Source organism: Sceloporus occidentalis, unplaced genomic scaffold, assembly GCF_023333645.1.
Source record: "Sceloporus occidentalis isolate IW3139 unplaced genomic scaffold, rSceOcc1.0.p SCAF_59, whole genome shotgun sequence".
NCBI classification, from domain to species: Eukaryota; Metazoa; Chordata; class Lepidosauria; order Squamata; family Phrynosomatidae; genus Sceloporus; species Sceloporus occidentalis.
This window is the reverse complement of record NW_028317039.1, coordinates 2,010,655-2,033,842: the sequence shown is the minus strand read 5'-3', so window position 1 is coordinate 2,033,842 and position 23,188 is coordinate 2,010,655. Positions and strand designations below refer to the sequence as shown.

Here is a 23,188-nt window from a genome sequence, read left to right as displayed (position 1 = left end):
AGCTGGTGACCACAAGGTTAATTTTCTATTAACTAGCCCACATATACCTTGATGAATGCCAATGGTGCCCAGATGTGTGGGGGATAAGAATTCTAGCTTTCAACATGAAGCTGACCTTGGGCCACCAGATCACCCAGTAATGCTTATGGAAAACGTACACCTCAGGGTCACATTTCAATCATTAACCCCCTGTATGATGCGGTTTTTTGTCCCCAGGGGACAACTTGTCACCTTAAAGAGTAATGTAAGAGCTTCATGCAGAAGAGGTTAAATAATAGATATATCAGTAGGCACATCTGCTGCTTGCCTGCCTTTCTGCATGCCCCTGGCTTGTTTTCCTGCAGGATGCAGATGTTTCAGAGAGTCTCTTTGAAAACTGGGCCACCATTTCATGCATATTTCATGGAAGCTCTGAAGTGATGTGATCGCAAACGGATAGAGATTTAACCACTTTGTGGCTATTCAGCAAGTATCGACAGGCAGTGGTAGAAACCATAGGCTATTGTTCAATGATATGTTAATTCAGGTTCTTGGCAACGAAGTGCTGGTCGGAAAATTATAAAAAAAAAAAATTTCATAAGTGGGTTTCCAGAATCCATCTTAGTTTCACGTATTTTGATGCTGAAACAGGACATACTTTAATAAGATTAGCAGATGCACTTGAAACTTGATGGCAATGGTCACATCTACTCTGCCTAAATGCTGTTACAATATTTTACCTAAATAAAATACAGATTGTGATCAACATACCTTTAATCACCAGATTCTTTATCTAGTGATCATGTTAATGAAAGGTTTAAGAATATTTTTGGTGAATTTGTGTGTATGTATCAACATTTCCTGGTCAATTGAAGCTGCAAATTCTGTGTTCTCGGATGTATTTTAACTCCCTTGAATTGAAACCTAAATTATATAATGTAGTAATGTAGCATTCCCAGACCCGGCTCTGGAACTTGGGGTGAGTGTATCACACGCTGGGAAATATGTTCGGCCAAACACATCACCTGCAAGCTGGGGGAGGGTATGGAAAAGGGCAAATGCATACAGGAAGTGACATGTATATCTTGGGAGCGGCGGCAGGCCTGACCCATGGCAGTGCCCCCAGCCGCTCCCCTCCACGGTATCTGTGCTCTCTACGTGACTTAAAAGCATTGTATGGCGGCTGTGGAACACTGGTGAACAGCACTTTGTCTTCAATTTTTTATATTGTCACTTTTAATCTTGTCAATATTCACTCTTCCTTTTTGTGACACTGCTACAGAAATGTGTGTTTGCATTTAGGCACAAACGATATAATCCTTTGAATTAAGGAAAATATGATGGGATTAAGCAGAAAATGATAATGCATTTGTTTTATTATTTCCAGGATCCTGTGTATGGAAGAGGAAAGTTGGGAGAAATACAAGGCCTGGTTTTAGGAATGCTAGACACCTTTAATTATGAAAGGGTAAATTGTATTTGTTTGCCTTTGTTTGTATTGTAATTGTATAATGCTGTTAATGCCTATAACACACTTTAACCCTTGTCTTTACCTGAACCTTCCTTTACCTCACTTTAACTGCCTCCATAGCCTGCTGATTTCAAAGGTGTAACACTTGGTTCACCCTGTCTGGGTTAATTGTAATTGTTAAAGGCTGGGTGTGAAACCTCTGCTTCATGTATGTAGTATATACTGATCTTGTCAATCCTTTAATGCAGGGGTAGGGAACCATTTTTTCTGCAAAGCACCATTTGGATATTTATAACATCATTCGCGGGCCATATAAAATGATCAACTTAAAAATTAGCCCCACGTATATTTATCTCACCAGACAGCCCCCCTCTTAAGTATTGATTTATGTGATGCCCCCCCAGCCAGCCCAATTGTGAATGAATGCCCCATTGCCCCCCACAGCCTTGTGTATTGCCCCCAGTCAGTTCCACATTGTGAATGAATGCCACCCAGCAAGCCCCTCCCCTTTAGTATCACTGCAGCCTTGGCACCCAGAGTGCATCCACAGGACCTGCCTAGCAGATTGGAAGCATAGGAATTGCCATCTTTGCCCCAAACCAACAGCCCCCCTGTGGCAGCATTTCCCCAAACCAACATCCTCCCTGTGGCAGCGTTGCCCCAAACCAACAGCCTCCCTGTGGCAGCGTTGCCCCAAACCAGCAGCCCCCCTGTGGCATGCCCCCCACTTACACATCCATGCTATCACACACCTACTCACTCATTAACAGATATAGGAAAGGCTGAACTTGGACGCATGTCTTTCATCCACAGATACTCATTCATTTCCTCATCCACAGATACTCATTCACAAATATTCCCTCATTCCGATATTCATTCACTGAATCACAGATACTCATTCATGCACCCTCCTCCACCTGCTTACCTGAACTGCAGATTTATCTGTGCTGCTCACAGGGGCCCCTGCTTCCCTCTGTGTTGCTTGCGGTCCGCGTGAACAACTTTTCTTTTAGTGCCCAGGGGAAGCAAGGTATTCTGCTTAATTCACAGATCATTCACTCATTTAAACTTTAACCTTTCTACAGCCAGTCCTCTTTATTTACATGTATGCAAATTATATGCACGCATGTTTAAGATGACAAATGCAATGATTATTCTCTGCCTTTCTCCTTCTCACTTGTGATCATGCGTTAGTGCGAGACAGAGGACTGTGATATAGTGTTTCTACTGTGTCTCTCTTTTTTTTTTTTTTTTTTTTAGATAGGGATAAAAAAAAGATAGCTGTTTTGTTCCTTTAGTTAGAAAATGAACAGTTTGTATACCACTGAAGAGGCATATGCCACTGACACTGAGTCAGATTTTGATATGAGTCAGCTTAGCAACACATCTAGTACCTTGCATAATGATAGATCCTGAATTTGAATCCATATAAATGTATGGAATAGAATACATGATTTATTTTTACATGTTGCCAATTTTTTTTTTTTTTTAACATTGTGATTGGAAAGCTGAGCTCCATTGACCTGCATGGCTGAATGTGGTACCTGTATTTAACCTGCAGGGGGAGCCCAGCGTTCTCCATAGGGTCTGGAGAGACCCTCTTGGAAAGTTGGTTATTTTTTAAGGGGCCCCGCCATCTTGTGAGAGACAAAATCTTTTAAATCCGGTGTCCCCAGAGAGGGATCACACCGGGTCTCTTTGCCAGATTTCGGTGTTGAGGAGGCACTACAACAACACCGTTTAAGCGAAGAAAGCGACCTTTGATCGCTTTCTAGGCTTATTTAATGCCCTGACATGCTCTTCTGAGACAGCCCTCACCACAATTACTAACAATTCCTTTACCAGCAAAATTAAAGGTCACTCCTTACCTATCTGCTTGGACCTCTCTTGCAGTTTGACTTTTTCACATCACACTCACCACAATGAAATCATCCTTACCCAAACAGTCCCCCTCCTGTCTCATTCCTCTCAACCTCTTCTACTTGCATACCAGCGTATCCAAATGTGTGTTTTTGCATACCTGGGAACTTCTCGGCTCCGGCTACCCAAAGCCTTCCCTTGCGGGACGCGACCAGGACTGCACACTGACGTCAGCGGGACCCCAGTTGGTGAGCAGTCCCACTGACATCGGTGGGCGGTCCCCCCGCCAGCAGTGGGCGGTCCCGCTGATGTCTGGGGAGTTCCTGTTGACGTTGGGGGCGAAACACCCCCATTTAATGGAAAAAATGGGTGGGGAGCGGGGCGTGTCAAGACCCCGCTCCCGTGACCCAGAGGAGCAGCTCTCACCCGTCAATCTCCGGGTCAAACCCGGAGAGTTCCCAGGTATGTTTTTGTTAACATAGAAAACTGTCAATTTTAATGTTGTTCATTCCCACTCTCCCCTTTTGTAACATCACTAATGAATCTGCTGGTGTAAATAAATAAAAAAAAGTGTAATGCATTTATACCTACCAAATACTGTACTTCAAGGTACCACTGTCATTGGTGATGAGCCACATGTAAAAATTAAGAGTGTCCTAGCAAATGTCCAGTGCCTCCTAATATCTGCTATCTAAACAGATCACTGTAGGTTGTCCTCTAAGTCTGTTGTCTTTTTGGATCTTCCCATTCAGACATTACTGGAAACTACCACCAATCTATTGAACCAGGACCTGCACTGGTCACTTCGCAATCTGAAATCTTCAATTGCAAGGGCGCTGGTTCCCAAGCAAGACTACTGCTGTGTGTGTTTGCAACAGTACAAGAGAAGGCAGGAAGCTTCCGACGAGATCATTGTCTTCAGGTAGTTATAATCTAGGGTCTATTAGGCTGACAAATATTTAATCATATTTTGTGCAGACAATATGATTAGTTGAAAAACATGTTGTACCTTGAACCACGAATGTGCCCATTAAGCAAACCTTACAAATCACCCCTCCTCAAATTTTACATGTTGTCCTATGGAACACGTGGAATATCACATTTAAAACCCTGTGATGTAATGTAAGGAAGTTTTACTTTATCGAGAGGAAATCTGCCTAGAACTTAAGAGTCCTTATAGCAAGAAAAAATAGGCAGGCTAGATGGATCAAATGGGTTTGATCTGTATATGTATATATGTGATTGTTAACAGCAATCACACTCCTATCATGCCCAGGCATACCCAGATTCCAGCATGTACTGGCCGACTTAGCATGATAGGAGTATGATTACTAACAGCAATCGCACTCCTATCATGCCCCGGTTCTAGCATGTACTGGTAGCCTGGTCATGATAGTGTGATTGCTGTTATAATATATATATATATATATATATATATTTATTAATATTGTTTATATTAATATCCATGCTATCACTCATTCATATACTCATACTCTTATTCATTCCCTTAATCACGCATACTTGCTCATAACCCTCCCCCACCCCCTTACCTGAACCCATAGACTTCTCTTGCCTCCCCCCCCCCACCCCCGCGCGGAAGAAGGAACGGCACAGAGTCAAGTGACATAAATTCATGCTGGGTTCTTCTTCCCCTCGCTGGTACAAAAGACGCTGCTTGCGCAGAGCAACACATAGGCAAGCGGCCTGGCACCTGCGGGCGATTATTTTCTGACATTTTTTTATTTCTGCATTTTGCCGATAATCCCCTTTTTGGCCACCGATATATAGGTGCATCCCTGACTGATACAAAAGGAGAAGAGGGCCTGCTCTTGCGAGCTTGCAATGTAGTCAGTGGTTGAGGAGGTATGAAACAGTAGGAGATTAGTTGGTTGAGTCAGAATAATTCTACAAGGTTGTTGGCCGTTCATATGGCTTGAAAAGTAAGGGGGTGCAGAGTTGTTAAGGGCTCTGTAGGTCAGGAGTTGATTCCGAAGGGTTGTAACCTATATGTGTTCTGCAGCTGTGGTCACTTGTACCACTCACTCTGTCTTCTGGGGAAAAACTGCAAGGTTGATGCAGGTGAACAGAGCCAATGGATCTGCTTTCGGTGCAGCTCAAGCAGCAAAATCCAAGTTGGGTGCCAACCAGGCACAGAAGTAAGTAAAGGGAGAATGCCATCTTTGGTGCAGGTAAGCAGTACCCAGACAGGAGAAGTGTCACACTTCTGTTGTGCATTACCAGTTTAATTGATCTTAAAAGTTGACTTTTAGAAACCAACAAACAAAAGAAAAATATCTGCTACATTAATGCACACCAAGAAGCAGATGGACTTAAATCCAAATAATGAGTGGTAAACTATCCAAAGCCACGTAAACATTGAGCACATGTATATCACAGCTGATTCCTTGTGAAAGCAGACCTCGAAGTAAGAGTCAAATTATTGACAAATTTGGTAGATTTTAAAGTAGCTATGAAAATGTGTACATTTAGTCTCTGATTTAGTCTCGCAATAATCTAAATGTGTTGAAATCATTATAAAAAGTTAAATTTGTTAACCTAGTAATTACACAAAGTATTTAAATTAAAAAATATATATACTAAATAATGATGCTTATCTATTGATGGATTATTTGATAATTTGTAGCAAGTAGTTCAACAACTTTGCAGTAGTGATTTTAATTGACCAGTCATGGTTTTTAAGGTGTAAAGCCGAACATTATATTAATATTGAATTTGTTAATCATTTGTGAGGGAATTAACTTTATCGCTTAGTAAAACTGTTTCCCTTGACTAAAATAATGTACTGAGAACTATTCTGAACAACATCTTAGAGTTGTCATCAGCAATTATCATCTCCAAATATTTCTGGGAATCTGACCTAGGTCCTACTTAGATTTTCCTTGCTTAGTTTTATAGCCAAGACCCTTTGTTATTCAGGAGTGGATCTGTTCAGGATTAGTTAGTCAGCACTTCTTGGAGGCTGACATGGACCATGTTTCTCAGAGAATTCTGATGAATGGTGCAACTGGTGATCACACATAAAAATGTTTGTATGTGAGCACAGGTGTGTATGATAATGGATGTGTAAATGTATGTGTATGAGGATAGGTGTTTATGTGGAAGTGTATGGGAGCATAGGTTTTTACATGGAAGTGTATGTGTGAGCACAGGTGTTTACGTGGAAGTGTTTGTGTGTGAGCACAGATGTTTACGCGGAAGCGTGTGAGTGAGACCAATGACGTGCCTATTATTGCTTTCTTCTTTGCTTAAACAGTGTTGCTATAATGCCTCTATGTTGAGGCATTCAGCAACACCGAGATCGTCATCAGGGTGTCAATGTCCGCCATGCACTGTATGCCAGCGGACCCCCGTTTTAAAAAAGTTTAGGAGGCGATCAGTGATCGCCTTCTAAGCTTCAATTGTGTTGGTAAAATGCCTCGATAGGGAGGCATTCAGCGACAATGAACATCCACCCCAGGATGCACTGTGACCCCTCCGGAGAGCGGTCACAAGCGCCAGTGCCAAAGATTTTGCCTCTCAGATAAACAATAAAAAAAAAATAAACACGTTTCCAAGAGGGTTTTTCCAGACTCTGCACTTTGAATATAGGTAATGAATTCAACCATGCAAGTCAATGAAGCCCAGCTTTCTAATCCCAATGTGATTAGTAATACCGTATTTGCTCAATTACCCCCCAAAATTGGAATATTCATTTAGGAAAAAAAGAAAAAGCCTACCCTATAGGGGAAAAAAGTTTTACTAGTAAATATTAATTCACATGTAAACAATCTTTTCATATTTAACCCCTTCAGGACCTTGAAGACCGCAGTTTTATTTAAATATTTTAATTCTGTGCTTGTGATTCGCTTCAAAGCGATCGCATGCACGGAATTGAGGGGAAGTGGCTGCTACAGATCGCTGGGGACACCCCTCGCGATCCCAGCGTCCATAGCTGGATTGCGCATCATCGATGACGTACCTGGAACGTCCCGTTCTGTGGGTGACACCCAATCAGGAAGTACCAGGTACGTCACAGGTACGGAAGGGGTTAATAAAAACTATGATTGTTCTGGTTTTTTTCTTTTTATTTGCCCCAGTTCTCCACATCTGCCCCCCAGATATGCCTTATACCCCCTTATATGCCACTCTGCCCCCCAGAAATGACTTTACCCTTATATGCAGCTCTGCCTCCCTAATAAGCCACTCTGCCACCAGATATGCCTTTTAACCACCTATATGCCACTCTGCCTCGAGAAAACCATTATACCCCCCATGCCACTCTTACCCTCCCCCTGACTTACCAGTGCATCCCTAGACTTGTCCCTAGACCCCGTGCTTTAGACTTCCTGGTGTCTAGTAGGGCAGCTGGTGGAGGTCTGTGGGATGCCGCTAGCGCGTACTTCCGCCAGGGCTTCTATGACTGAGCACCGGAAGGTCATGTGATATCGGCACTCTGTCATAGAAGCCCCAGAGGAAGTGCCGGCACCGGCCCACCGGCTGCCAGAGAGGAGGATCCAGGTTCCCTACAAAGCTGCGGGGGATCTGGATCTTAGTCTTGTAGTTAGACCTCTATTTGAGCATTTGCTCTGAAAAAAACCTTGTCTTATAATCGAGAACATACTGTATTTTCAGCTGACTACAGCTTATGGACACTTCGGTATTGCCCAGTACCACACTGAACGGATCAAAATGTATAAAACCCAATTTAAGTAAAATAATAAAGTAACGTGGTTTAATCTGGGTTTTCTCAGAAGGTAGCGTTCAGTTAGAACACAGAGACAGAAACTGGATTCATATATAGTTTAATTTGACCAATGACACAGTGCTTACGTACAAAATGATATGAACCAAGGTGATTTAAACACAGAGTATATAATACAGTTTGTAAAGATAAAACAAGGAGAAACACAGAAAAACCTAATTATAAAAAAACGATATTGGTCATCTGTGGGAACCTCAATGTCCTTGTTGAGTTTGAGGATTTTCAGTGAAAAGTTCCAGGAGAGGTTATCCACTGGTGAGATGTTCCTCCCCTCCAGTGTCACAGAGGGAGACGTCCCAGGCCTAGCCCTTAGTATCAACACGCATATGAAACTACATCTTAACATTTGTTAAGATTGACAGATCCCAATGTCTCCTCAAGATGACCCAAACCCAGCATAGAAGACCATCACTCTCAATTCCATATCATAGGGGAGTTACCACTAATGATCACTGAGGCTGAACCTCAATGAATTTATGGCATAGCTCTGGTATGAACAAAGTGTTGGCCAGTCTGAGTGGCTTAAGAGGGCAAGCTGTTGGTTGTAAAACACATCTGGCTAGGTTAACCCTTCCAATGCCAAACCCCTGTGTTAGCCCAACACAGGCTCTGTATGACAAGGGGGTATTTCTTTAATCAGAACATTTAGCCATTTTTTTTTCATTAGCTTTTGTAAACTAATATAAGATTTTTCAAATAAAAGTGAGAAAAAGTGCTTTTTCAATCTTTTTTTTTTTTTTAGGAAATTAGATGATATGACTTAAAATGGTATCTGAAGAAAGCCCTTCTTGTCCTGAAAAAAAACATATAACTTGTGTGGGTACTCAAAATAGGAGATGAGAAAATTACAGCTCAACACGAGCAAAAGTGTTACCAGCCTTGGTCACGAAGAGTACAAAAAAACAGCCTGGTCCTTAAGGGGTTAAAGTACTCATGGTACTTTTATATGCATTCATCTGCAGCATAGGGTTTCAGGGACAATAAACTGCCACTTTAGGGTTCTTGCTAGTGTCAGGAGTATTGGTGACCTTCTTACCCTTGTTTAAGGTTAATTTATCTTAAGTGACTCTGTCATATCTGTATTTCATGATTATTTATTTATCACCTCTACTTCACCTCGATTACACAATTCATCCACATTGGCAGGTCTGTAGTGTATTTATTTGTGCATGTCTTGTAATATACTAAAACACTGGCTGTTTAATACCTTTGCAGTGTAGTCTTCTTCCCTGTCGCTCTCTGTCTTTAACTGAACAACTTTGGATAAATGTGTTTATTTCACAGGTCCCATTTCACAGATATAGCACAATGTGTTATATGACAGATACATCTAGCAGGGAGAGTGTTAATTATTTCTGCCATCAAGCTCAGCTGAGTATTTGCGTGAATTATTTGACTCACTTTTCACAATTTTCACACAGCCTGCAATTAGATCCTACCGAAGCAATTGTTATTTCTTTATCACTTCTCCCTGCTGCTCACAGTGTGTTTTGTCACTCTTTTGTGCCTGAATCTCATGAAAAAGTAAGAGATTAAAACCTTCATAAATAGACGCTCTGAAAGTCAACTTCCTTTTATTGACAGTATCTGTTTCTTTGTAGCTAGAAAATTGGAGATATGTCCACAAACTTTTAAAACATTTCCCTAAGTCTATAAAGAGTTAGCATGTTTGGTTTGGTGTGTGTTTATGGGTACGTGTGTGTCTCTGGATTTTTGTGTCTGCATGAGTATAATAATGTGTCTGTGTCTGTATGGGGATGTGTGTATGTGTATGTGTACGTACTTGTGTCTTCCTCTGTTTGTGTGTTCCTGGGTAGGATATCATGTGTGCCTGGGTATGTTAGCATGTTTGTCTATGTGTGAGTGTGTCTGTGTCTGTCTGGATGTGTTTGTGAATGTGTGGTTACATGTGTGTGTATAGTTATGTGTATGTGTGTTTGTCTTGGATTGTGTGTGTGTTTGGGTAAGGTTGTGGTGGACCCAGGGCAGCCCTGTGTGTATACCACATGTGTTCTGGCTATGGAGTGCTTGATATCACAATTTAAATGCTGTATGTATATAGCAGCCACTGGTAGGTTTATAGAAACTTTTCAATTCTGCATGAAAGTGATCTAAAAAGTGTGCACTTTCAACTTTTTCTACATACTCCAGGAAAGAATTGTCATTGTCTTGCAAAAGCAGGACTTTAATCACAAAAGTCATTTGCGCATTTCTAACACCCACTCTATCTCTAAAGCCCTAGACTAAAATTCATGTATTGTTTCCTGTTTTGTGAAAAATTAGAAGGGGCTACCAAAACAATGGGGAAGCTCACACAGGATCTGCCTTTTTGTTTTAATCTGTTCTACTTGTAGGTATTTATATTATGTATTATTTCTTGAAAATTTTACAATCCAAATGTATTGTTAAATATTGTGATTAAACATGTATTATACATATGTTTTTTATTCTTATGGTGTGAAGCTTGGGCATTATGTAAAATGGAGGATATAAGAGTGTTGAGAGACACTTGATTTAAACATTGGACCCACTTTTATAGTAGCTTGATTTTTAATTTTGTTGTGCCCTCCTACTTTAATTTACATATATGGGTGACTCCTAACCTAAGGTCACTAACACCTTGCAAAGTGGGACATTTGCACATAATCATTTAATCTTTTAGTTAACAACTTTTTTGGCCATGGGTGCCTACTGTATTGGGCAGAACATGGGAGAATCTTCCACTGAATGATGGCAGTGAAGGGAGGGTAATGCATTACTCAACTACCACTACATTGTGATCCATGCTATATACTTCCAGAATCCAGGCACTGTTGCATTAACCTTTTTGCCATGGAAAAAATCTCATGGTAAAAATTTTAGTTACATAAGATATGTGGGCTATCTATATGTCACCAATGTACGCAGACCCCTTTACACAAGTTACTTTATAAGGGATTATTTGTGTCCCCAGTAAAGTATAGTAGTAGATAATATCCTCTTGATCAATGTATATGTCTGCTGTTTGTGGTTGATGTGTAATCACTTCCTGTGTTTTTTTTGTTTGTTTTTGTTTAAATAGGTGAAAGGTGCCTTGTCCCACCTGTCCAGGGAGGAATCCACAAGGAAAGTGAGAATAGTTACATTTTAATATGATGGCTTATGTGATGTACACTATATGGGCAAAAGTATTAGGAAACCTAGCCATTACACCAACAGGGACTTGTATGATATTGCATTCTAAATACATAGATACTTATGTAGTTGGTCCCCCCCTTGTAGCTATAACAGCTTCCACTCTTCTGCAAAGGCTTTTTACAAGATTTTGGAATGTTTCTGTGGAAATGTTTACCCATTCATCCAGTAGAACATTTGTTAGGTCAGATACTGATTTTGGACAAGAAGGTCTGGCTTGCAATCGCCATTCCTGTTTATCTCAAAGGTGTTCCATGGGGTTGAGGTCATGGCTCTGTGCGGACCAGTCAAGTTCTTCCACACCAAACTTATCCAACTATGTCTTTGTGGATCTTGCTTTGTACACCACTATATGGACAAAAGTATTGGGGCACACCTCTTAATTACTGAAATTAGGAATTGGGCTAGGCCCCTTACTTCCAGTGAAGGGAAATCTTAATGCTTCAAGACAAAGACATGCTTCCAACTTTGTGGGAACAGTTTGGTGAACAGTTTGGTTTTCTATTCCAGCATGTGCCCCAGGTCCATAGAAATATGGTTAGATGAGTTTGGTGTGGAAGAAAGTGACTTGCTGGCTCAGAGCCCTGACCTTAACTCCATCGAACGCCTATTAATTACAAAGTGTGAAATCTCTTTTAAAATTATATTCCAGCATGGTTTTATAGCAAAAAAGGTCTCCTAACAGGATTGTTTTTTATTTATCACAGCAAATAGCCACTAGCATATATATCAATTACTGATACGATGCTCAACCATAAACAGTTCTAGCAGTAGCAGGTCACCCAAGGCACTGTACTGCTGGCCATGCTCCTTAACCCCTTCGTGACAAAGGCTGATTTTACTTTGTGTACCATTCGTGACAATGGCCGTTTTAACATTTCTGCGCTGCTCGTGTTTAGCTGTAATTTTCTTCTTTCCCGTTTACTGAACCCACACACATGATATATTTTTTTTTTCAGGACAAGATGACATTGTTTTGATTGTATCATATTATTTACTATTAAAAAAAGTATAAAATATGGTGAAAAATTTAGAAAAAAATGACTGTTTCTAACTTTTAGTTGAAAAATCTTTTACTCATCTATAAAAGGTAATGAAAAAACCTGCTAAATAGATTCTACTATTTGTCCTGAGTTTAGAAATACTCAATGTTTTTATGTTTTTTTTTGCTTTTTTCTAAACATTATGGGGCAATAAGTACAGGTAGCGTTTTGCTATTTCAAAGCCATTTTTTCCAAATCTGGTAATTCTTCCCCCCATGTGCCATTTCGGGTATATTTGAAGCCTGCCAATGCAACTTACCCCATCAAGTCATATATTTTTGAAAACTAGACAGCCCAGGGTATTCCAAATGCTAGTATTTTAACCCTTTCCAAGCACTAATTCTACCATCAGCCTTTGTCAAACTTTATGGTAGTATTTTTTTTTGCATTTGTTTTTTCGCACACATTTTACTTCAGGTATGAATAAACAGGTTCTGGTATATGTCAGTATCATAAAACACCCCAATATGTGTTTAGCAACATCTCCTGAGTACAGCGATACCTCACATGAATGATTTTGCCTGGCTGTTTGGGGGCAAAAGGGCCACATTTGGGGCATGCGCATTTTCAATGTTGAACTTTGGCATTTGGGGATCCACTGCCCATGCCCTATTTGGTACATCTTTGAGCCGGGCCATTTCAGTATGCCCAATAAAGCCATATATTTTTGAAAACTAGACACCCCAGGGTATTTCAAATGCTAGTATTTTAACTCTTTCCATGCACACATTTTACCACCAGAATTTTTTCAAAGTTTGCAGTAGTATTCTTTTGTGTGTTTTTCCCCCACACACCTATGTAATGTATGAATTTACAGCTCCTGGTATATGCCGCTGTCACACGACACCCCAATATGTGTTCAGCAACATCTCCTGAGTACAGTGATACCCCACATGCATGGGTTTGTCATTTTTTGGGGGAACTAAAAGGCCACATTTGGTACGTGTGCATTTTTCTAATTGGAAATTAGATGTGTGGCCATCCTTCCCCCCGTGTTAATGACATTGTTGAACCCGGCCAATTCAATTTACCCCATCAAATCATACATTTTTTAAAAGTAGACACCCCATGGGCATTTAATATGCCAATATTTTAACTCTTTCCATGCGAGAATTGTTTTAAACTAATGTGCTAATTTTAGGACTTGCTCACAAAAATATATTTTTTATATATATATTTTATTTTTTTTGCCTTTTTTAAAAAAAATTGTAAAAATGTTTTTCAACTTGAAGGTTCCCCTGATAGTGACATCAGTGAGAAATGATTTTTACATTTTTATGGTTTTTTTACTATTTTTTTCTAATTATTATTAATTTTATTTAATTTTTTAATTTATTTTTAATAATCACACTGTGATTAGAAAGCTGGGCTCCATTGACTTGCATGGTTGAATGCAGTACCTGTATTCAACCTGCAAGTGGAGCCAGAGTTCTCTAGAGGGTCTGGAGACCGTCTAGCGAACTTTTTCATCTCCGGAGCAGTCACAGTCCATCCAGAGGTAAGTGTTTGGTGTCGCTGGATGCCTCCTAATCGAGGCATTCCAGCAACACCATTTAAGTTTAGGAGGTGATCGTTGATCGCCTCCTAAACGCTTTTAAAACGGGCGTCCCGGGCTCACAGTGTGAGCATGCTGCAAATACAGTGTGTTGGCTGTACAATGTATACGAAAAACGAAATACTGTCTGCGCTTCTCACCCTGTTTGGTAGGCCTCATATTATACATTTGTATTATTTGAGCCTGAGACTAGCTTAGCGCACCGACATTTTTTCTTTTCCCTGTTTGCACATATTTGAGGTTGTTGGCTTCCCATCAGTCTGGTTGCAGCTTGCTGTCCAGGGGTTAAATGCGAGGAGGTTTAATTGCACCTCCCCCAACACATTAATCTGGTTTTGGTAGCAGTATAAACAGCTTTGTGTGCCCACTATGTAGGAGGTGAGAGTAGGTTCTCACCCTATTGAGAGTGTGCCTTGACGTGGCGGGTGAGCTTAATTATGCTTTGGCCAATTCATATAACCAAAACCTCTCATTTATATTATGTTTATATATTTGTTGCCAACTTTTTTAGGGTGAGAAGCGCAGACAGTATTTTGTTTTTTTGTATACATTGTACAGCCAACACACTGTATTTGCAGCATGCTCACACTGTTTGGTAGGCCTCATATTATACATTTGTATTATTTGAGCCTGAGACTAGCTTAGCGCACCGACATTTTTTCTTTTCCCTGTCTAAACACATCTTGTACATGGAAAATAGCTGCAGGGAGGGGCAGAGCCAAATGCATTTGGGAGCATTCTGCAGAATCCACTCATGCTTTGTCAAGGTGTCCTCATGTCTGGAGTCATATGTGAGTATTGGACAAAGACAGAAGCCATAGAGTGAACCTGAGAGAAAAAAAAGACTGGCATTAAGATAAAGAAAAAAACAATTTCCATGACAACAAGGAAAACGATATTCGTCTTTCATCTGGGAAGGAGCATGATGTGGAGGGTGGTGGTGTAAACAGTTAAGGAGAAATAATTACATGCAGTTTCACAGTATGTTAAGTGGGGTGATGGGGCTTCCCAGATAGCCACCAGGATATGGATACAAAATGATACCTAAATTAAACCTGGGCATCAAAAAACAAAAAAGAGACTTATGGTTACACAGAAATTTAGTGAATTTGTTTACATACATCAGTGACAGACAATCTGAAACAATTAATGAGTTCTTAAATTCCACAAAAAGTTTTCACATAGTTAAAGTTATCACAAATCCAGAGTAAATGAATACAACAATGTGTATTGTTTTTCTAGTCAAGCTGTGGCTCCATCTTAGACCCGCAACAGCTGCAGGCATTTGACCAGCTCTGCCGTCTATATAAAGGAACATCACGGGTACAGTAACATATATATGTCTCCATTGCTCTAATATATCTTTACAGATTTGTTTATGGGTGGTCTGTTCACAAATGGGGCATCTTTGTTAATAGTCTATGGCAGAAAACGTACCATTTTAGATTTTCAAAATAGAACCTCAGGATTTATATCAGGTCTAATTTTGTGGTTACTTTGTGGCCTTAAAAACAAATAAAACATTCTTTTTCTTTAGAAGTAATGTAAATAAGTTTACTCCATGGCCCAGAACACTTAAAGCCCCTGAGATGAGTTGTTTTGTGTGATTATTTCAAGAATGAACATTCTCTCTGTTATTGAATTACAGAAACCATTTAAATGTCCCTTTTTACCAGGAATAGATGCACAGTTTAAAGTAGTTGTGGGTGATGGTAACTGGTAAAAACCTTGTATGACAGCTCACCATACATTTCCATTGTAAAAAACCTCCCTTTGGTCCTACAGAACTAGCACCTCAATCTTACATTCTACTATTCAGGAAATGCTTATATTCCACAAGGAAGAAATTCACACACATACCATTTTTGTAGTAAGCAAATTTTGCATTGCAAATGGTCGCATGAGCATAGTTGATATTATTTATTTTGGCTATACTAGCTGAAATATATTCTAAATTGTTACACATAATGCTACATGCATTATTTATTTTATATGAGTTTGACTAAACGCAAAAAACGCATATTTTAAGTAGGGCTGCAACTAACGATTATTTTCATAATCGATTAGTTGGCCGATTATTTTTTCGATTAATCGGATAAAAAAAATGTTTGTAAATTTTTCATTTATTTAAAAAAATTTAATAAACAAATGATGTTAAATACAAACAGCAGAATAAAAAAAAACTTTGATAAAATACATTTCTTGTCTTTATTTCCCAACCAGCCCCCCCCAATTTATGCACATTTGAGCCCAGGCTTGCCACGCTGCCTCCCACACATACCACTCCACGCTGCCCCCCACATATACCACGCTGCCCCCCACATATGCCACTCCACGCTGCCCCCCACATATACCACTCCACTCTGCCTCCCACATATACCACTCCACGCTGCCTCCCACATATACCATTCCACGCTGCCTCCCACATATACCACTCCACTCTGCCTCCCACATATACCACTCCACGCTGCCTCCCACATATACCATTCCACGCTGCCTCCCACATATACCACTCCACGCTGCCTCCCACATATACCACTCCACGCTGCCTCCCACATATACCACTCCACGCTGCCTCCCACATATGCCACTCCACGCTGCTTCCCACATATACCACTCCACGCTGCCTCCCACACATACCACTCCACGCTGCCTCCCACATATACCATTCCACGCTGCCTCCCACATATACCACTCCACGCTGCCTCCCACATATACCACTCCACGCTGCCTCCCACATATGCCACTCCACGCTGCCTCCCACATATACCACTCCACGCTGCCTCCCACATATACCGCTCCACGCTGCCTCCCACATATACTGCTCCACTCTGCCTCCCACATATTCCACTCCCCGCTGCCTCCCACATATACCACTCCACGCTGCCTCCCACATATTCCACTCCCCGCTGCCTCCCACATATGCCACTCCACGCTGCCTCCCACATATACCACTCCACGCTGCCTCCCACATCTGCCACTCCACGCTGCCTCCCACATCTGCCACTCCACGCTGCATCCCACATCTGCCACTCCACGCTGCCTCCCACATCTGCCACTCCACCCCCACATATGCCACTGTGCCTGATACGCCTTATACCCCCTGATACACCACTCCATCCTCCCCAGACATGCCACACTACCTCCCAGACATGCCACGCTGCCCTCCCCACATATGCCACTCCAGTCTACCCCCAGATATGCCACTGTGGCCCCAGATATGCCTTATACACCACTCCGTCCTCCCCAGACATGCCACATTGCTCTGAAAAGACCCTCATTTTATAATCGATAATAATCGATTCAACTAATCGATAATGAAATTCGTTGGCAACGAATTTCATTATCAATTGTTATCGATTTTATCGATTAGTTGTTGCAGCCCTAATTTTAAGTGAAACACTCTAGAGTGCTTATAAGTCCATGTTGTTGACTTTATTGGGCTCTTTAGATTAGCAGGTTAGGGAGCACAAATTGGGGCAGGAGAGGACTTTACTGCACTGCTAGGGGAGAATGCACTTGAAGCGTTTGCAGATGTCTAGTGGTAGTGATCAGGCTGGCAGACGCAATGTTTTCAAACTAAGTGCTGCTACTTTTCTTAATAAACATTAATAGGTTAAGCAAACATTGTGATTCACCATTCCCTAAAAAAAGTCCTGGCTGTCTGTTTTAAGCCCCATTTTAAAGTATTTTACCAGCCTGTTCGGGTTTTAGAAGCCAGAATGGATACTAATATTGTGCGTCCTTGTATTTTGTCGTTCGTGGGGCAGCACTTTACTGTTCTGTAAGGCTGTCAATCGAACCATGAAATGTTGGGTATTATGCTGTTTTAGGATTCTTTTTCATTAATAACTGACTTTCATTTTCCACTATCTTGCAGTTGGCACTTCTGACTGAACTGTGCCGTTCTCAAAGTCCAGAGAAATCAGGCAGTTACCACCCATCTCCGGGAGGCCTTCCCTCAAGCAGCGTATTTCAAAATGAGAACTTTCAGCTGCACCTTGCCCCCCCTCCAATTATTGATGACTAACCAAGAAATCTACTCCTGTCAATGCCCAAAATGAGAATGGTTTGAAAGCGGCCCATTTTAAAACAGGTCTATCTGCAACAAAGAGGGTCTAATGTCTGACCAAACCGTTTGGAAATGTGGGACTGTGTTTTAATGTGTATGGCAATACAAAGTATTTTCAAAGATTGGTTGACATGTATAAGAAGTCTTTGTCTCTGTGTGCTCTCAAATATGTTAAGTTTAATGTTAACACTCCGATATCTTTGGCACAAATCCTTTTTTATGCTTAATGTTTGTCCAAGCAGACCAAGAACTCTGTGCCAGATTATTGATGTTTTGCCTTTAGGCTCTATGATGCATGTAGACAGGCCGACTGGTATATATCTAGATGCACAACCTCAATTCAAGAGCAAACTGGAGAATTCTCAACCATATTCCCTGCAATCCTTACAGTTATGTAATGTTTTCTATGTACACCTTTATGTTAATGAACTTATACAGTATGTACTAATTTTATTTCATATATTCATGTTTGACAAGTACATTCCATTGATATTTGTGATTCTTGGTCGCCTGTCTTGGTGAGAAGTCACTTGTAAGAATACAGCCCTATTCAACCTTCTTAGAAAAGAGCGCTGTGCCTGATAACTCCTCATTACATTTAAATAAACAAGTAGCAATAAATCCATAAAGAGAGTAATGATCAATCTTACCCAACAGAATGCAAAAAAACCCTGACTATATACACATAATTAGCTTCCCTAACTATGCGTGTATGTTAGGGGTATATTTGTACTAATGCCGCAATACTGAAGAGGTGACCAGAAGGTCAATGTCCATCTGTAATCAGACTTGAACATGCTGTGGAGGCTGTGCTGGTTAGACATGGTTGTCCATAATGTAATTTTGCTAGGTGTAGAGAGCAGAAATCTGCCTTTTGACAGCCCCACAGAGGCATCACATGTTGGGGCCTGATTTCCTAGTGTTTTTTTAAGGCAGAGGTCCTGCCAAAGCTCCCGTTCCCCCCTGTTCTTGCCCGCCTAGGTCTAGTTGGCCAAAACCACTGCTAGCTTGTACTATATTCTGGTAATTGACATGAACAATTGATCTTTCTAGAAGCACTGTTCCTACAAGCATCCCTCCACTTACTTGACTGGGATAGGATGTTATAGCTGTGACACTTCTCGTGAGTCAGCAGATGAAGATAAATCGTCAATTTAAATGGGAAGTCTACACTAAGCTTATTCTCAATGGCAGTGCGGATGAAGTTCAGTTCATCTGATGAAGCCATTTGAAGTGATTGAATGGACAGTTTACTGTCCATGACAGTCTCACAAAAGAAAAATGCATATTGAAGCATTCTTTTATATATCAATAAATAAAAGACCTTACCTTCATGGTTCGAGAATTCTCGACACTGATTGGTTACTTGAGGCATCCAATCAGTAGTAGGAATGTATTCCCATTTGTATCAATGGAGGGTCAGTTGCAAATGTCTGTACATGCAAATGGGGGTCTTGTTAGACTCCCCCCTGCAATGTTTGTTAAGCCATAATTGAAACTGACTTGCATTAAGAATATCAGGTGTCAGGAAAATAGCTTGGAGGCGGGCAAAGTGTCAAATCAATTTCCAAAGGGTCACCACAGAAATATAAAGGGACCTGATCTACTGTGATTTTATAGAAACACAGAATATGTGTATACTAGAAAATTAGCATTTTGAACTTACAGAGGCTTTGCAGCCAGTATGGATTTCTTTTGTTTTTGTTTCAGTCTTTTGGAAATATTTAGATTAAATGGAACTATTTTACCTTAACCCCTTGATGACAATTGCCGGTCCGGCCACGTCACGGAAAAACAAAAAACTTAAATGGTGTCGCTGGAATGCCTCGATCAGGAGGCATCCAGCGACACCAAACACTTACCCTAGGATGGACTGTGACCGCTCCGGAGAGCGGTCACAGCCGCAGCTGCACGCAGTCTTCACCGTCCGCCCGGGAAAAAAACAATAAAGATGCAAAAGTTCGCTAGAAGGTCTCCAGACCCTCTAGAGAACTCTGGCTCCACTTGCAGGTTGAATACAGACACTGCATTCAACCATGCAAGTCAATGGAGCCCAGCTTTCTAATCACAGTGTGATTAGTAAAAATAAATAAAAAAATTAATAATTAGAAAAAAATAGTAAAAAAAACAGTGAAATGTAAAAATAATTTCCCTCTGATGTCACTATCAGGGGAACCTTCAAGTTGAAAAAAAATGTCAAAAATGTTTTAAAAAAGGCAAAAAAAATTAAAATATATATATATAAAAAATATATTTTTGTGAGCAAGTCCTAAAATTAGCACATTAGCTTAAAACAATTCTCGCATGGAAAGAGTTAAAATACTGGCATATTAAATTCCCATGGGGTGTCTACTTTTAAAAAATGTATGATTTGATGGGGTAAATTGAATTGGCCGGATTCAACAATGTCCCAATTAACACGGGGGGAAGGATGGCCACACATCTAATTTCCAATTAGAAAAATGCACACGTACCAAATGTGGCCTTTTAGTTCCCCCAGAAAATGACAAACCCATGCATGTGGGGTATCACTGTGCTCAGGAGATGTTGCTGAACACATATTGGGGTGTCGTGTGACAGCGGCATATACCAGGAGCTGTAAATTCATACATTACATAGGTGTGTGGGGGAAAAATACACACAAAAGAATACTACTGCAAACTTTGAAAAAATTCTGGTTGTAAAATGTGTGCATGCAAAGAGTTAAAATACCAGCATTTAAAATACCCTGGGGTGTCTAGTTTTCAAAAATATATGGTTTTGTTGGGCACACTGAAATGGCCTGGCTCCAAGATGTACCAAATAGGGCATGGGCAGTGGATCCCCAAATGCCAAAGTTCAACGCTGAAAAGTGTGCATGCCCCAAATGTGGCCCTTTTGCCCCCAAACAGCCAGGCAAAATCATTCATGTGAGGTATCCCTGTACTCGGGAGATGTTGCTGAACACATATTGGGGTGTTTTGTGATAGTGACATACACGAGAACCTTTTAATTCATACCTGAAGTAAAATGTGTGTGAAAAAACAAATGCAAAAAAATGACTACCACAAAGTTTGACAAAGACTGGTGGTAGATATGGTGCATAGAAAGAGTTAAAATACTAGCATTTAAAATACCCTGGGGTGTCTATTTTTCAAAAATATATGGCTTTATTGGGCATACTGAAATGGCCCGGCTCAAAGATGTACCAAATAGGGCATGGGCAGTGGATCCCCAAATGCCAAAGTTCAACATTGAAAATGCGCATGCCCCAAATGTGGCTCTTTTGCCCCCAGCCAGGCAAAATCATTCATGTGAGGTATCGCTGTACTCAGGAGATGTTGATGAACACATATTGGGGTGTTTTATGATAGTGACATATACCAGAACCTGTTTATTCATACCTAAAGTAAAATGTGTGTGGAAAAAAACATGCAAAAAAAATTACTACCATAAAGTTTGACAAAGGCTGATGGTAGAATTAGTGCTTGGAAAGGGTTAAAATACTGGCATTTGGAATACCCTGGGCTGTCTAGTTTTCAAAAATATATGACTTGATGGGGTAAATTGCATTGGCCGGCTTCAAAGATATCCGGGGGAAGAATTACCAGATTTGGAAAAAATGGCTTTGAAATAGCAAAACGCTACCTGTACTTATTGCCCCATAATGTGTAGAAAAAAGCAAAAAAACATAAAAACAATGGCTATTTCTAAACTCAGGACAAATAGTAGAATCTATTTAGCAGGTTTTTTCATTACCTTTTATAGATGAGTAAAAGGTTTTTCAACTAAAAGTTAGAAACAGTCATTTTTTTCTACATTTTTCACCATATTTTATACTTTTTTAAATAGTAAATAATATGATACAATTAAAACAATGTCATCTAAAGAAAGCCCTTCTTGTCCTGAAAAAAACCATATCTAATGTGTGTGGGTTCAGTAAACGGGAAAGAAGAAAATTACAGCTAAACATGAGCAGCACAGAAATGTTAAAACGGCCATTGTCACGAAGGGTACAAAAAGTAAAATCAGCCTTTGTCACGAAGGGTACAAAAAGTAAAATCAGCCTTTGTCACGAAGGGGTTAAGGAATGTGAAGTCTATGGTAAAATCTTCATTGCAGGCTAATTTCTTATCTTGATGTCCTTTCCTTGTTCCTTAGTTATATTTATACTGTATATTTGTATAACCGTGTAATAGATGTTACAACAACAGAATAACAGACCATTTTGTTATCCAAGATGTTCAGCAACAGCATATATATAACACAAGGCACATACAGTACTGTGAAAATATATTAGGCAGGTGTGAAAAATGGTGTAAAGTAAGAGTGCTTTAAAAATTGACATTTATTTTTATCATTTACCAAAACACAAGAGTGAGTTAACAGAAGAAAAACCAAATCAATATTTGGTGCGACTACACTTTGCCTTCACAAACTCTTGCACAGTATGTGTATTTAAACATATTGCACATGTGTATTTAAACATACTCTTTCACCACCACATACTTACACAAACTGATGCCTCAGAGTTGTGATAGAGCAGCAGCACTAGAACCTCATGTAATTTCAGGAGTGTCACTAGCTGCGCATCTAATGCCCATTTCCCTTTGCTCAATCATTTATTTTGTGATTTACAAAAATATGAGGTTTTGCTGGAAGTGTATTACTGACACACGGCAGCTGTCCTGGCCTGTCAAATGTGTGAACAATTTTTTTTATCGTATTTTAAGAAATGGCTTATTTTAAAATTAAAAAGAGCCCTAAAATAAGTATTAAATTAAATAAAAATGAAAAACCTACTACTGCAGTTCCAGTAGGACAATAAAATCAACTAGTAGTGCACATACACTTCTTGTAGCATTAGAGAGTAGACTAAGTCCCAGCCAAGTATAACACTGCCGTTGACTGTCACTCAGTAGCAGCCACAAACAAATGAGTTAAGTGTGCTAACACTTAACTCATTTGTTTGTGGCTGCTACTGAGTTAAAATGGTGTCAGCAAGCTTTGATGTCCTTCCTTGTCTCTTCCCCATATAAATGCTGATTGGTCAGAGTGAAAAGTAAAGTCTGTTGGAACTATCAAAATTGTTCATTTATAAAACCTCATTTATAAACACATTTCCACTGTTTATATATCTATTATTGTAGCTGCATCAGCTGTATCAGAGCTGCAAAACAATGTGATATACCCCTTCAAAATGGGTACATTGTAGGGGTAGAGGTATTTACATTTTACAGTGGGATTGTCCATCCTGTTACTGTCATACTTCTTGATTGCAGATCAAATAACC

At 40.2% G+C, this 23,188-nt stretch overlaps 1 protein-coding gene across 1 annotated transcript in view; it reads left to right on the top strand.

The window, feature by feature from the left end:
* LOC149287537 (vacuolar protein sorting-associated protein 8 homolog) overlaps positions 1–17,874 on the top strand; it is a 42,592-nt gene extending 24,718 nt beyond the window's left edge. Inside the window, exons 21-25 of the mRNA XM_089492749.1 lie at positions 1,367–1,447; positions 4,063–4,232; positions 5,331–5,499; positions 15,087–15,167; positions 17,725–17,874. Coding sequence (XP_089348875.1) covers positions 1,367–1,447; positions 4,063–4,232; positions 5,331–5,499; positions 15,087–15,167; positions 17,725–17,874 — 651 coding nt within the window. The remainder of the gene's footprint in view (positions 1–1,366; positions 1,448–4,062; positions 4,233–5,330; positions 5,500–15,086; positions 15,168–17,724) is intronic.
* Positions 17,875–23,188: the final 5,314 nt, after the last annotated feature.